Genomic DNA, 13,722 nt, shown 5'->3' on the forward strand with positions numbered 1-13,722 from the left:
TGACAGTCTTGTTGGGCCCTAGTGGCTTTCTCAGTTTCTAAAAGGTAGCATACACAGCCATATAATATCAAGTATTCTCAATGGAAGAAATCAAGACACAATCAAATCAATGAAAGGTATTGCACATTGACATACCAACCGACCATGTCAAAACACTGCCAATAATTCCCTTCTAACAGGAGAAGCAATACACATAACCCAGAAATATGGATCATTCAATGCTTACTGTCATTCATAATGTAGTCATTAAAGTCAAAAATCCTTGTTCCATTTTCATCTGTGGCATTTAGATATGCTGGATTGGGTGGCCAAATGACACACTTCTGCCTCAAGTTTCCCATAAACAACTGGAGTCCAATAAGGGCAAAGACACTCAGGCAGAATACAGTCAAAATCATTACATCAGACAGCTTCTTCACAGACTGGATTAGAGCACCCACAATGGTCTTCAGGCCTGTAGAAATAAACATACACTGTTATACCTGTACTCTGGGTGAACACTCACCGCACATGTTCACAAAAAGAACAGAAATCACATTCCAGAAAAAGTTCATGCAGGAAAGCAAGCAGTGTTGAATGCAAACCATGTCAATGGATTTAATAACAATGCTTGAGCTCAAAACTAAAAGGGCAGTTGAAAAAGCTTGTGGTGGAGACAATTTTTAACGGTCACTAACAACTGGTTATTTTTAGTTTTGACTTATCAGACACAATTGCAGCATCATTAATAGCTAGCAGCAGGGCACACTGATTCTTTAAGCAAGCTTGGGACTGGCACTCCTATGAGCAGGGGATTTGGATACTGTCTATCCTGAATTTCACTGTAATTTGCTAAGAAAAGATAGGATGGTTTGGTTGGGACATGGGTAAAATGCCACACTAGTGGAGTATTAGTTTCGAAGTGTGGGGTGAAGAAACAGTTTTGTTTTATATCAAATCATGATGCGCTTGGCCTGAAATGCTTGATACTAAAATAAGGTAACTGAAATAATAACACATTCCATTACTCTGCACTAAAAGTTCTCACTGAGAAACAAAATAAAAATTAATCTAGAAAATGTGAACTTGCATATCTTATTAGGTAGCACTCACCCATTATCATACACAGAATAAATTCTACTGTGTCCACTTCGATCTTCTATTGTACAGCTACAATACCCTTCCCACACTACAGTTCAGTTGTCCCAAAGTACCTGTTTGCTACACCAGATAACTGAAAACTCAAATGAACAATTCTAATAATATGCTCCAAAGGTTAATGCATTTTCAAGATGGTTGATGCAATAATTCAAAATACAAAGCTGAACTGAAATTATTAATTATGCAATCTCAGACTAACTTTAATTTACCCACATTGTTGAGTGAGCTTCATGTTTCTCACTAAATAGTGAGCAGGATTTGTAATTCAACTATTTACTGACCTTTCAGAATCTATATTGTTCCAGCACAATGTGGTCAAGATACTTGGAGCAACATAACATGGGCTTTTGTCATCATCACTTTGACTACAGTACTGGCACACTAGTCCAGCATTAACCTGATAGGCCACATAGCCTTCCTTCCTACTATTGACTTTGTGATTTGAGTAGCCAGTTGTTAACAGTTTGATATGTGCTTACTCTCTCATCTCAAAACCCTCTTTATCCATTGCAAAGTTTTTAACTTTATTGTCTTTCTCAATACCACTGCAGTCATTATTCCTACAAGCTTTCTTCTTATTGTCCCAGGTCCAAATTCACTCATAGTAACAACATAAAATCTGAACTTTACCTCTATTCAAAAACAAAAAGTCCCTTCACTGTAATGAAGGCAGTTTACCAAAGCAAACATTCTTCAGATAAGCCTTTGTCAGTGAGTGGCAGCAGATCCCTGGACCACAGACACACCGCAGAAAAGTTGACTTCTATCCTCACCTGATGGCACCCCACAGATAATTTTCCCTTTGCAGCTACTGGGCAGGAAGAACCCTGCATGGTGAATTTTCTCTTCCTTAGTTGAAGGGCACTGATACCAATTAAAATCAGATAACGCAGCGGAAATTAGCAACTGAGTTAAGGTTAGAGGAGTTATTTACTGGCCCACAAAACCTTATTTATTACATGACTATTAATACGGTCACCAGATAGTTGCTTCAAACTCAGACAGCTCAGAATCTCACAAGCCTGACCTATTAAGTTAATTTTGAATTGCTGATAGTTTTGTAATTTTTCTAAAATTTCCATTCAACTGCATGCAATAAATCCAGAGAATGCCAAACGTGAGTGTGACATAACAAGCCTCAATAGCTTTGGGATGAGTTAACCAGACACTGCTAATGCCTGCCTTGACTTTTACAACTACTTCCATCTTTATGCTCTTCAGTGGCAATCTCCCATGGTAGAAACTGCTCAGTCCATTCCATTCTGAGTATTAAAAGAAAAAGCAGTCTTAAAGCCTAGTGTTCATCAAAAGTCCTGTTAATGTCATCAGTGGCACTATTTGTTCAAATTACAGTATGAGCCTCCTGCTGGGGAGTGAGCTAAATTCGATAAGAGGTCCCCAAAAAATAAGTATGGAAAGCGTAACAGCAATGTACACTAAGGCATATTGACTCTGTTTTTGCTCGAACTGAACTTATCTCCACTGTTTAGGAGGCATCAAATTAAATTATACTTGGTTATTTCATATTGTCAGAATGCTTATTAGCTCAGGCCAAGTAAACAGATTTGATAGCTCCACTAGGATTGTTGAGAGGTTTGTTTGGGACGAGGGTACACAGCTTTTGCAGACTCACAGCTATAACTACCATTCTAAGAGCAGAAAGGCAGAGTTCAATCACTTTAAGTGAAGATTATTTGTGGTGCAAGCATTGATTTTGCACTCAAATGGAGGACCAGGTCACTTTAAACAGGTACAATTACGCATTTTTAAAAAACATTCACAAGATATAGGCATAACTTCTTGCCCATCCCCAATTGTCCAGAGGGCAGTTAAGAGTCAAGTGCATTGCTGTTGGTCTGGACTCATGTGTAGGTCAGACCTGGTGGGAGTAGGGAACAATGGATGAATAGAGATATTGATGTGAGGAATAAGGAGGAGGCATATGTTAGATATAGACAACTCTGGGATCAAGGGAAGCTCTTGAAGAGTATAAGGGGAGGAGGGACATTCTTAAGAAGGCAATCAGAAGGTCAAAAAGGGGATATGAAAGAGCCTTGGCAGATAAGGTTAAGGATAATCCAAAGAGAATCTACAAGAGCATTAAAAGCAAAAAAGCAACTAGGGAGAGAATAGGGCCCCTGAAAGATCAACAAATTCATCTATGTATGGAACCACAGGAGAAGGAAGAGACACTCAACAAATATTTTGTGTGAGTATTTACTGGGGAGAAAGGCATGGAGTCGAGGGAACTCAGGGGAATAAATATTGATGTCTTGAAAACAGTCCACATCACAGAAGAGGAGGTCTTAAAAAACATAAAGGCAGATAAATCTCTGGGAGCTGATCAGGTGTATCCCAGGACAGTGTGGGAAGCAAGAGAAGAAATGGTGGGTCCTCTGGCAGAGATATTTGCATGAGCTACAGCCACGGGTGAGGTGCTGGAGGACCGGAAGGTGGCTAATGTTGTGCCTTTATTTAAAGAAGGCTGCAAGGAGAAGCCTGGGAGCTCCAGAACTGCATCAGTGTCGGGTAAGTTGTTGGAGGGGATTCTGAGAGACAGGATTTGGAAAGGTAAGGATTGAACAGGGATAGTCAACATGATTTTGTGCATGGGGAATGAGGTCTCACCAACTTGAGTGAGTTTTTTGAGGTCATGACCAAAAAGATTGTTGAAGGCAGAGCAGTAGGCATTGTTTACATGGACTTTAGTAAAGTCTTTGACAAAGTTCCACATGGTAGACTAATTAGGAAAGTTAGGTCACATAAGATTCAGGGAGAGCTTCCCAATTGAATACAAAATTAGCTTCATGGCAGGAGACAGAGGGTGGTGGCGGAGAGTTGTTTTTCAGACTGGAGGCCGATGGCCAGCGGTGTTTTGCAGGAACCGGTGCTGTGTCCACTGTTGTTCGCCATTTAAATATATGATTTGGGCAAGAGTACAGGAGGCATGGTTTGTAAGTTTGTGAATGACACGAAAATTGGTGGCATAATGGACAGTAAAGAAGATTATCTACAATTACAAAGGAATCTTGATCAATTGGGTCAATGGGCTGAGGTCTTGCAAATGGAGTTTAATTTTGATAAACAGAAAGTATTATATTTTGGTAAGACAAATAACTTATACAGTTAATGGTAGGGCCCTGGGAAGTGCTGTCAAAGAGACAGACCTAGGATTTCAGGTACATAGTTCATTAAGAGTTGCATCACAGGTAGTCATGGTGATAAAGAAGGCAATTTGGCATGCTTGATTTTTTTTATTGCTCAGACCATTGAGTACAGAAGTTGAAACTTCATGTTGCAGTTGTATCGGATGTTGGTGAGGCACTTTTGGAGTTCTGGCCGCCCTGTTATAGGAAGGACATTATTAAATTGGAGAGGGTGCAGAAAAAATTAACAAGGATGTCACCAGGACTGGAAGGTTTGAGTTATAAGGAAAGGCTGGGATTTCTTTTCATTGCAATGTAGAAGTTTGAGGTGTGACCTTATAGGGGTTTATAAAATCATGAGGGGCATAGATAAGGAGATTAGCAAAGGTCGTTTCCCCAGGGTAGGGAAGTTCTAGAGGGCATAGATTTAAGGTGAGAGGAGAAAGATTGACAAGGAACTTGAGGGGCAACTTTTTTCACACAGTGGCTGGTTCGTATGTGGATTAAACTGCCAGAGGAAGTGGTGGAGGCAAGTACAGTGACAACATTTAAAAGAAATGTTGACAGGTACATGACTAGGAAAGGTTTAGCAGGATATGGGCCAAATACTGTCAAATGGGCCTTGTTTAGTTTGGGAAACTTGGTCGGCATGGATGAGTTGGACCAAAGGGTCTGTTTCCATACTGTATGACTCTATGACATCAGATTTCCTTCTTTGAAAGACATTAACGAACCAGATGACAATCAGTACTGGTTTCACGGCCATCTTGAGACTCTTAATTCCAGATTTTCAATTGAATTCAAATTCCACCATCTGTCAAACAGGGGTCCCCAGGTCATTACCGGGTGTCTAGTGATTAATAGTCTAGTGAAAATAGCACTGAGCCATTGCCTTCTCTTGGTGAGGGTGTGTTGGCCTATACCTCACTGAAGGCATGTCTTTGAGAATTTGATAATACTCAACAGAAGTTCTCAAAATACTTCATTTCTTTGTATCAATCAACTCCATCACAACTTAGCGAACTGGCAACAGAAGCAACAGCAAAACGTTAACAAATTGTAAGGAACAGTTCAGTGGCGCAGCATAATATCCATCTTCCTCTGCCACAAAGCCTCCTGGATATTTAAAATTTGGATAGGTTAAATGAAACAACACTTCGTGTCGTAATTAAAGAGATGCTAACACCATAAAACACTCTAGGAAAGTCGAAACTTCTGCCCCCTTGAGCTTCCTCAAGAGAGAAATTGAGAATTAAAACAATTGAAGCAGTTATGAATGAGCCATTATTTTGCAATCTGGTTTGGGGAGGTTGATTTGCCAATTTGTGCTAAGTACTAATGAAGTATTCTGACATTACTTATTCATTTAACCTTAATTAACCATCTCATTGATGTTACATTACTGTGGAAACAATTGAACCAGCAACAGATGCTCACACCAATCTGTGCCCAAGATCCACAGATGTAGGGCATAAACTGCATTTACACCATAAGCTGACTTTGATACCTAAGAGTTAAAGCTTCTAACAGAGTAGTCCCTCCTGAATACTGTCACCAGCTCTTTGTTGAATCTTCATGTCAATAAACACAATCTGCGTGTCTTCTTTTTACCAAGTAAAGACCTCTGCTCCCAGCCATTAATTCATCAGGTACCCAAGGGGACAAGGTCCCAACTGCATGTTTTTTTTTTCAAATCAGGTTTGACAAACCACTTATGTTCCATGTCAAATCTAAACAAGACAGGATTGCTATCTTCAAGGGGTTTCACCTCCACAATCTGGTGAGGACCCAAATCAGGAGTTATATTGTCTTTTCTGAATTGCTGAGAAGGAGCTATTAACTCCAGGCATCAAACTGATTCCTGTCTTTGACAAAGCCTACATTGGGAGACTTCCTTCTTTGGAGGACAATACAGCACCTTAAAAGGTTCCTCACCGTCTCTTCTGGTGTTACACTGTTGCACCCAGTGCAACACCACTCATGTTCAATCGCTCACTCTGGTAAGCTCCAGTCTGATGGTGGGAATCCTGACATGAGCCAGTCACATAAGTGCAATGAGGCTTGACTTAGGAATGAAGGTCAGGACTAGGATAGGGATAGATGTGTAGGAAGAGTAGAATTCCCACCTTCCTGGAACTTCGCTCCAAACAGTAGAATTTTCCCCACCACTCCAACCTCTGCATCTCCTACAGTGACGTGAGGTTGTATTTGGCTTACACTAGTGCAAAGTAATGGCATAATTTACTGACAGTGTGATGCTTCACATTTTAACAAATTGTGCAAAGTTTCTCAAGCAGGGCACCTCCGAATACTTTGAGGTTGCACCAGAAACAATCTCTTTAAGACTGCCTCATAAATCTTTTGTATTTTACCAAACAGTGCATTGTTGTTATGGATAACTCAATAAAGCATCAAAATGTAACAAACATTTGGACACTGGAGAGGAGAGTTCTGACGATATTCACTTCCAATCTGGCTGATTTGCTTTGCATCAGTCTATGCAAGTACTGGTTTAAGACTACTACCTCATGTTGAACCAAGTTCTTTTTTAAAATCATTGCATTTAATTTACATACTGGTTGCAATTTGCAGACAAATTTATATTAGAGTCTAGATTGGGCAAAAGATCAAGAAGTCGCGTCAGAGTGCAAATCTGGATTTGGTAATTTGTAAATTGTCATTGGAGATGCGACTCTTTGAGGGTGGAAAACAAGTTAAAGACACCTAGAAGGTCCCAAATTACATTCTGCAGATAGCTTGAGCAAACCTCTGCCCAATATTTTGAAATAACATCAAGAATGCATTATTATTGAACAGCATTTACCTTGCCATATGCCACAGAGCCATCTCAACTGGCTGCATATATTTTAAAAACTGCACATAGGATGTGGGCACCATTTGTTGCCCATCCCTAATTGCCCAGAGGGCACTTAAGACCACATTGCTGTGGGCGTGGAGTCACATATAGGCCAGAAGAGTAAGGTGGGCAGATTTCCTTCCCTAAAGGATATTGATTAAGAAGATGGGTTTTAAACGATAATCATCAATGGTTAAATGGGCGCCATTCAACTCACCCTTTTTTTAAAATTTCAGAATGTTATTCAATTCAAATCTGACATGGTAGGATTCAAATCCACATCCCCAGCACTTTAGCTTGGGGCTTTGGATTACGAGTCGAAAAGTGTGGCACTGGAAAAGCACAGCAGGTCAGGCAGCATCCGAGGAGCAGGAGAATCAACGTTTCGGGCATAAGCCATTCATTGGCCCTTCCTGATGAAGGGCTTATGTCCAAAACGTTGATTCTCCTGCTCCTCGGATGCTGCCTGACCTGCTGTGCTTTTCCAGCGCCACTCTAATCTAGACTCTAGTTTCCAGCACCTGCAGTCCTTGTTTTTAAATGTTCCTAATCAGTCTGATCAGAGATGTCACAACACACTATTGCAAAAGGTGGGACTGGAACACAGGTCACTTGGCTCAGCCGTAGGGAGACCACTGCGCCACAAGAACCCTTGCCAAGCCTGTAGTGCTACTAACTAGCACTGAATTTTTGACACTTGTGGTCTCACTATGCTAACTTCTGATCAGGCTCAAAGATGTTTCTCACAACTGAAATCTCTACCAAGCTCATCCAAGGCTTGACCGTTGCTCTCGCAATCGAAGAGGGTCCTCTAGCAACTCTTGCATTTGTAAAGGTGGTGTCTTTCATTTTTGTGCTTCTTGAAATTGTGGATTGAAACGAGAAGGAATGGTTTGAAAACTGGTGTTTTAAAAGATTGCTGCATGTTTTCAAAAGAAGTAACCTGACACTCATGGCAAGGCATCATTTAAATCGCCGCAAAAAAAAGTAAACATAGTTTAGGTTGCAGACAAACTGGACCTGAGGGGCCAGGTTAGATGCAACTGTGGTTGGCAACAAGACGCTGATTGGTCTATGGAGCAGTGACCAGTTAGCGATAACAAAGCCCTCATGCCCAGCCCACCAACAACCGTGAGATTGGTTCTCAGGTCATTTTAAAGAATGTTATTCATTCAAGGGATGTGGGCATCGCTGGCTAGGCCAGCATTTTGTGCCCATCCATAATTACTCAGAGGGCAGTTTAAGAGTCAACCACATTGCTGTGTGGTCAGGAGTCACATGAAGGCCAGACAAGATAAGGAAGTTTCCTTCGATAAAGTACATCAGTGAACTAGACAGGTTTTTTCTGACAATCAATATTAGACTCTAAGTTCCAAATTTTAAAAATTGAATTCAAATTCCACCATCGACCGTGGCAGGATTTGAACCTGGGTCCCCGAAACATTATCATGGTCTCTGGAATAACTGTCAAACAATAATACCACTCAGCCAGTGCCACCCCTTATGAACAATTTGGGACTGGAAACAAGATTCAGACAAGCGATTTGATCTCTACACTAGCTCAGGAGCTGTCTGTCTGTTCTCTGCAGTCAAAAGCCACTTTAAGCTTGAAGAAAACCAGTTCATCTGCCTTCAGCAGATGAGGCAATGAATATTTGGGTGTGGTATTAGAAAGTAAGACAGGTAAAGGAAAACATCAGGTTCTGTACTGCATTTAAGGCATGGCACTGGAAACTGCAAAGGACTTCTTGCAGGTGCTAGCACTCCTCGGGACACTTCAAGTGTCCCTAGCACACTTGAAAGGGAACTTTCAAAACCCAATTGACTGACTTGGCAGATAAACTGGAGGTAGCACAGCCTGACAGAAATCAGGCAAATTTCTGAACAGGATAGAAACAAAACGACATAACAGCTGAAAAGTGACTCCTGCCTCACCGCTAATCTTCAAACTCCATGCCACGACTTTCCCGATCTTACTGGTGTTCCTCAAAGCTTCTTTTGTACAAGTTATAAGTGTATCATCACACAAGCTTTTGGGAAAAAAAAACCAAATAAAATGGAGGGAGTACTCAGAGGAGCATATACCTCTACCACACTCTGCACAATCCACACCACGTGACATTAACTTGACATTATTACAACGATGCCACTCTTCTTTGAGGCTTTGACATACCTGATTGATGCCTGATAACATCAAAGCAGAGAAACTATTTCCTTTCAGTAAGAGCTTCAATCTCACTGCAGAAGCTTCAAGCTAATCCGCATCCAACAACCTGCTCTGAAACCTCTGCTCCTGTTTTGACTTCTGTGACAAATTGCACCACTGCAGCTGAGACAACTAACAATATTCGAACAACAAAGTTAATTCACCTTATTGCCCAATGCCAACAGATCCTTTTAAAAAAAAAATTCCAGGATCAGGATCGTGATCTGGCTTTGCATTTTCATCGAGAACAAATCTGTTTTTCCTTGGCCCATACCCAATTTGTGCACCAGATTTCACTGAAATCCATTCAGTAGATTTTGAGATAGATTGCTTATAAATAAACAGACTAACAAGTGTGTAAACATTACCTGTTTCGATCTTCAGCGGCAATGATGATGATTGATGGTTCTTTTTGAAATCAATCACATTTAAACATTTGTTTTTGGATGTGAGCATAGCTGAAAAGGCCAGCATTTATTGCTCCTCTCAAATTTTCATTGAGAAGGTGGTGGTGGTGAAATACTGCACTCTGTGTGGTCTAGGGACACCGACAGTGTCATGAAAATGGGTTTCCAGGATTTGGACCCAGCAACTTTCAAGTCAGGATGGTGAGTGGCTTAGAAGGGTATTTGCAGGTGGTGGTGGTGGTGTGCCCATATATCTGCTGCCCTTGTCCTTCTAAATGGAAGTGGCCATGGGTTTGGAAGGTGCAGTCTAAGGAGCCTTGGTGTGTTGCTGTAGTGTATCTTGTAACTGGTACACACTGCTGCTGCTACTGAGTGTCAGTGGTGGAGGAAGTAAATATTGACGGTGGTGAATGTGGTGACAATTAAGTGGCTGTTTTGTCCTGGATGGTATCAAATAATATTGGAGCTGCACCCAACCAGACAAGGGTGGAGTATTCCATCAGACTCCTGACATGTGCCTTGTTGTTGGTGGACAGGCTTTGGGGAGTTAGGAGGATGTTACCCACTGCTGAATTCTTAGCCTGTGACCTGCTGTTGTAACTAGTGCCTTTATAAGGCTAGTCCTGTTGAGCCTCTGGTCAATGATAACCCCAGGATGTTGATAGTGAAGGTGTCAGTGATGGCGATGCCATTGAATATCAAGGAGCAATGGTTATATTCTCTTAGTTGATGATGGCCATTGCCTGACATTTGTGTGAGATGAGTGTTACTTGCCACTTTTCATTCCCAAGCCTGGATATTGTCCAGGTCTTGATGAATTTGCATGTTGACTGCTTCAATATCTGAATATTTGAGAAGTCGTGAATGATGCTGAACATTGTGTAATTATGTTGGAGGGAAGTCCATTCTGCAACTAGACCAATATAGCAGCAACTATACCTTTATGAGATACCTCGATCAGACTGATAGTAAAGTAACCCGAAGGTGGAACAGATCATTCACACATCCCCACCCCCAACTTTTTATTGGCATTATATTCCTCTCATTTTTGATCATTTCCCCTGTTCTGGTTGAATGCCTTTCTTGTCTTATGACTTTTCTATAAGATCTGCGTTTTAACTTCAAAAGACTTCATCGTATTTCATGCTGTCACTTTATTTCAGGTTATCCATGTAAACAATGTCCACCACTTTGCCCTCATCAATCTTATTGGTTACTTCATTAAAAAACTCAATCAAGTTTGTGAGACATGATTTTCCTCACACAAAGCCATGCTGACTATCCTGAATCAATCTTTGCCTCTCCTTCCTCAATGGAAATCCTTTCTTTCAGAATCAACTCTAACAACTTCCCCACCACCGATGTCAGGCTCACAGGCCTCTAGTTTCCAGGCTTCTCCTTATAGCCTTTCTTAAACAATGGCACAACATTAGCTAGTCCTCCAGTGCTTTATCCATGTTTAAAAATGAGACAAATATTTCTGCTAGGGGCCTTGTAATTTCCGACCTAATTTCCCTCAACATCCTGGGAAACACTTGATCAGGTCGTGGAGATTTATCTACCTTTATGCTTTCTAAGACCTCCAGCACTTCCACTTTTGTTATGTGAACTGTTTTCAAAACATCAATATTTATTTCCAAGTTCTCTAGTCTCCAACTCTTTCTCAACAGTAACAACTGACACAAAATATTCATTTGCTATCTCTCCCAACTCCTGAGGTTCAACACAAAGATGACCTCATTGATCTTTAAGGGGTCCTACTCCCTCTCTAGTTGCTCTCTTGCTCTTAATGTATTCGTAGAATCTTCTGAATTATCTTTAACCTTAAGTGTCAAGGCTCTCTCATAACTCCTCTTTGCCCTCCTGATTACCTTCTTAAGAATGCCCTTTCTGTCTTTATACTCAAGAGATTTATTTGTTCCAAGTGTCTACATCTAATTTATGATTCATTTTTATTCTTGACTAGAACCTCAATATCTCTATTAATTCATTTTTCCCTGATCTTACCAGCCTTATCTTTCACTCTAACAGGAATATAATGCCTCTGAACTCACGTTATCTCACTTTTGAAAACCTCCCACTTGTCAGTCGCCTCTTTACCTGTGAACAATCTACTCCAATCAACTTTTGAAAGTTCCTGTCTCATACCATTAAAACTTGTCTTACTCCAATGAGGAACTTTAACTTTTATACAAGGCCTATCCTTTGCCATAAACTGCTTTAAAACTAATACAATTATGATCACTAGTCCCAAAGTGTTCCCCTACAAACACTTCCGTCACTTTTTTCCCCAAGAGAAGGTCAGGTTTTGCTCCTTCTCTCGTAAGAACATTTATATATTGATAAAGAAAACTTTCTTGAACATATTTAACAAATTCTTCACCATTCAAACTTCTAACACCATGGCAGTCCCAGTCAATATTTGGAAAATTAAAATCCCCTACTATTACAACCCTATTATTCTTACACATATTTGAGATCTCGCTATATATTTGCTTCTCAATTTCCCTCTGACTGTTGGGGGAGGGGTACTATAGCACAATCCCATCAAGGTGATCATCCCTTTCTTATTTCTAATTGCAACTCATGTATTTTCGCTAAATGATTCCTCAGAAATACCTTCTCTATTACAGTTGTAATGCTTTCCTTCATCAAAAACACCACTTACCCTCCTCTCTTTCTATCCTTCGTACAGTATCTAAAACCCAGTACATTGAGTTGCCAGTCCTATCCTTCCCTCAGCGACATTTCTGTAATAGCTATGACATCCCAGTCCCATGTTCTCATCCATGCTGAGTTCAGCAGCCTCACCTGTAAGAGCTCTTACACTGAAATAATTGCAGTTTAATTCTTCAGAGTTACTTCACTCTCTGCTCTTGTCCGTCTTTTCTAATTAACTTCCTTTTTTTCTGGTTCAGAACCATCCTCATCTGTCTTTCTATTTTCACTGTTACTTAGGAAGCCCTCCCAAAAAGGTTTATAGGCTCCCAAAATAGAACGAGCAAACATCCTCACTAGGATATTTGTCCCTTTCCAATTCAGGTGAAACCCATCATTTTTGAACAACTCTTTTGTGTCCCAGAAGAGATCTCAATGACCCAAGGAATTGAATCTCTGCAAATTGCACCACCTCTTCAGCCAGTGATTTATCTCCCCATCCTTTTTTATCTTTCCCTCATTAGAGCTTCCATCATCAAAGACTGTTGAACTTTTAACTTATTCCTTCATTTTCCTAGTTTAAATCAAGAAAGACTTTAATCTTAACTATTACCTTATTTCTTTATTTTTCTACTCATTCTATGAAATAATGCTTAACTTTTTAACTGTTTGTCTTATTACTTTGTACCTAAGTTTTTTGCACCTTGGTAGCTAAGATGGCGCCCTGTGTGGCAATATTATGTACTTCTCACTGTACCCCTGTACTTCTGAGCTTGACTACATGTGACAATAACATCTAAATTTAAATCTAACTTGGCACCATAAGTAAACCAAAAATTATTACTTTTGATGATCTGTTTTTTTTAAACCTTCTGCTAAACCTCTTCTATTCACTCTGCAAAGCCTGAACACTTCCCCAAACAGTGTCATTCCTACCAATGTGGACAACAACTTGCCCAAGATCCTACTACCACTTCTATTTTCCTCTGAGAGACTATCCCTTCAACAGTACCTAAAATGGAATATCTGTTTGAGAGAGGAATAGCTGCAGGAGACATCTGAACTACCTTCTTCCCTTTCCTGACAGTCAATCATCAATCTGACTGATCCTGCTGTGTAATCACTTCTCTAAATCTACTAGTCATTACACTCAGTGTCCCTTGAATACCCTCTGTGACATTAAGCCTAAAAGAAAACTCAACAGCACCTTAAAAATAAAAGGAAACTACCTTTCCTTACCCACAGATTTAATATAAAGCATTCAAAAAAAAGAAAAAAGTAAACATATAAATGTTAGAAGGAAATAAA

The 13,722-nt window shown here is 40.3% G+C and overlaps 1 protein-coding gene and 1 long non-coding RNA gene across 13 annotated transcripts in view; one reads left to right on the forward strand and one right to left on the reverse strand.

Moving 5' to 3' along the window:
* Window positions 1-13,722, reverse strand: part of LOC140471320 (sodium channel protein type 8 subunit alpha-like) — a 512,936-nt gene that overhangs the window by 410,319 nt on the left and 88,895 nt on the right. For all 12 annotated transcript variants that reach the window (XM_072567324.1, XM_072567320.1, XM_072567321.1 and 9 more), the window contains exon 8: window positions 227-454. In XM_072567324.1, the coding sequence (XP_072423425.1) occupies window positions 227-454 (228 nt within the window). The remainder of the gene's footprint in view (window positions 1-226; window positions 455-13,722) is intronic.
* The window catches only part of LOC140471322 (uncharacterized), a 69,110-nt gene that overhangs the window by 47,311 nt on the left and 8,077 nt on the right, over window positions 1-13,722 (forward strand). The gene's annotated exons all lie outside the window — the stretch shown is intronic.

Source organism: Chiloscyllium punctatum, chromosome X, assembly GCF_047496795.1.
Source record: "Chiloscyllium punctatum isolate Juve2018m chromosome X, sChiPun1.3, whole genome shotgun sequence".
Classification (NCBI taxonomy): domain Eukaryota; kingdom Metazoa; phylum Chordata; class Chondrichthyes; order Orectolobiformes; family Hemiscylliidae; genus Chiloscyllium; species Chiloscyllium punctatum.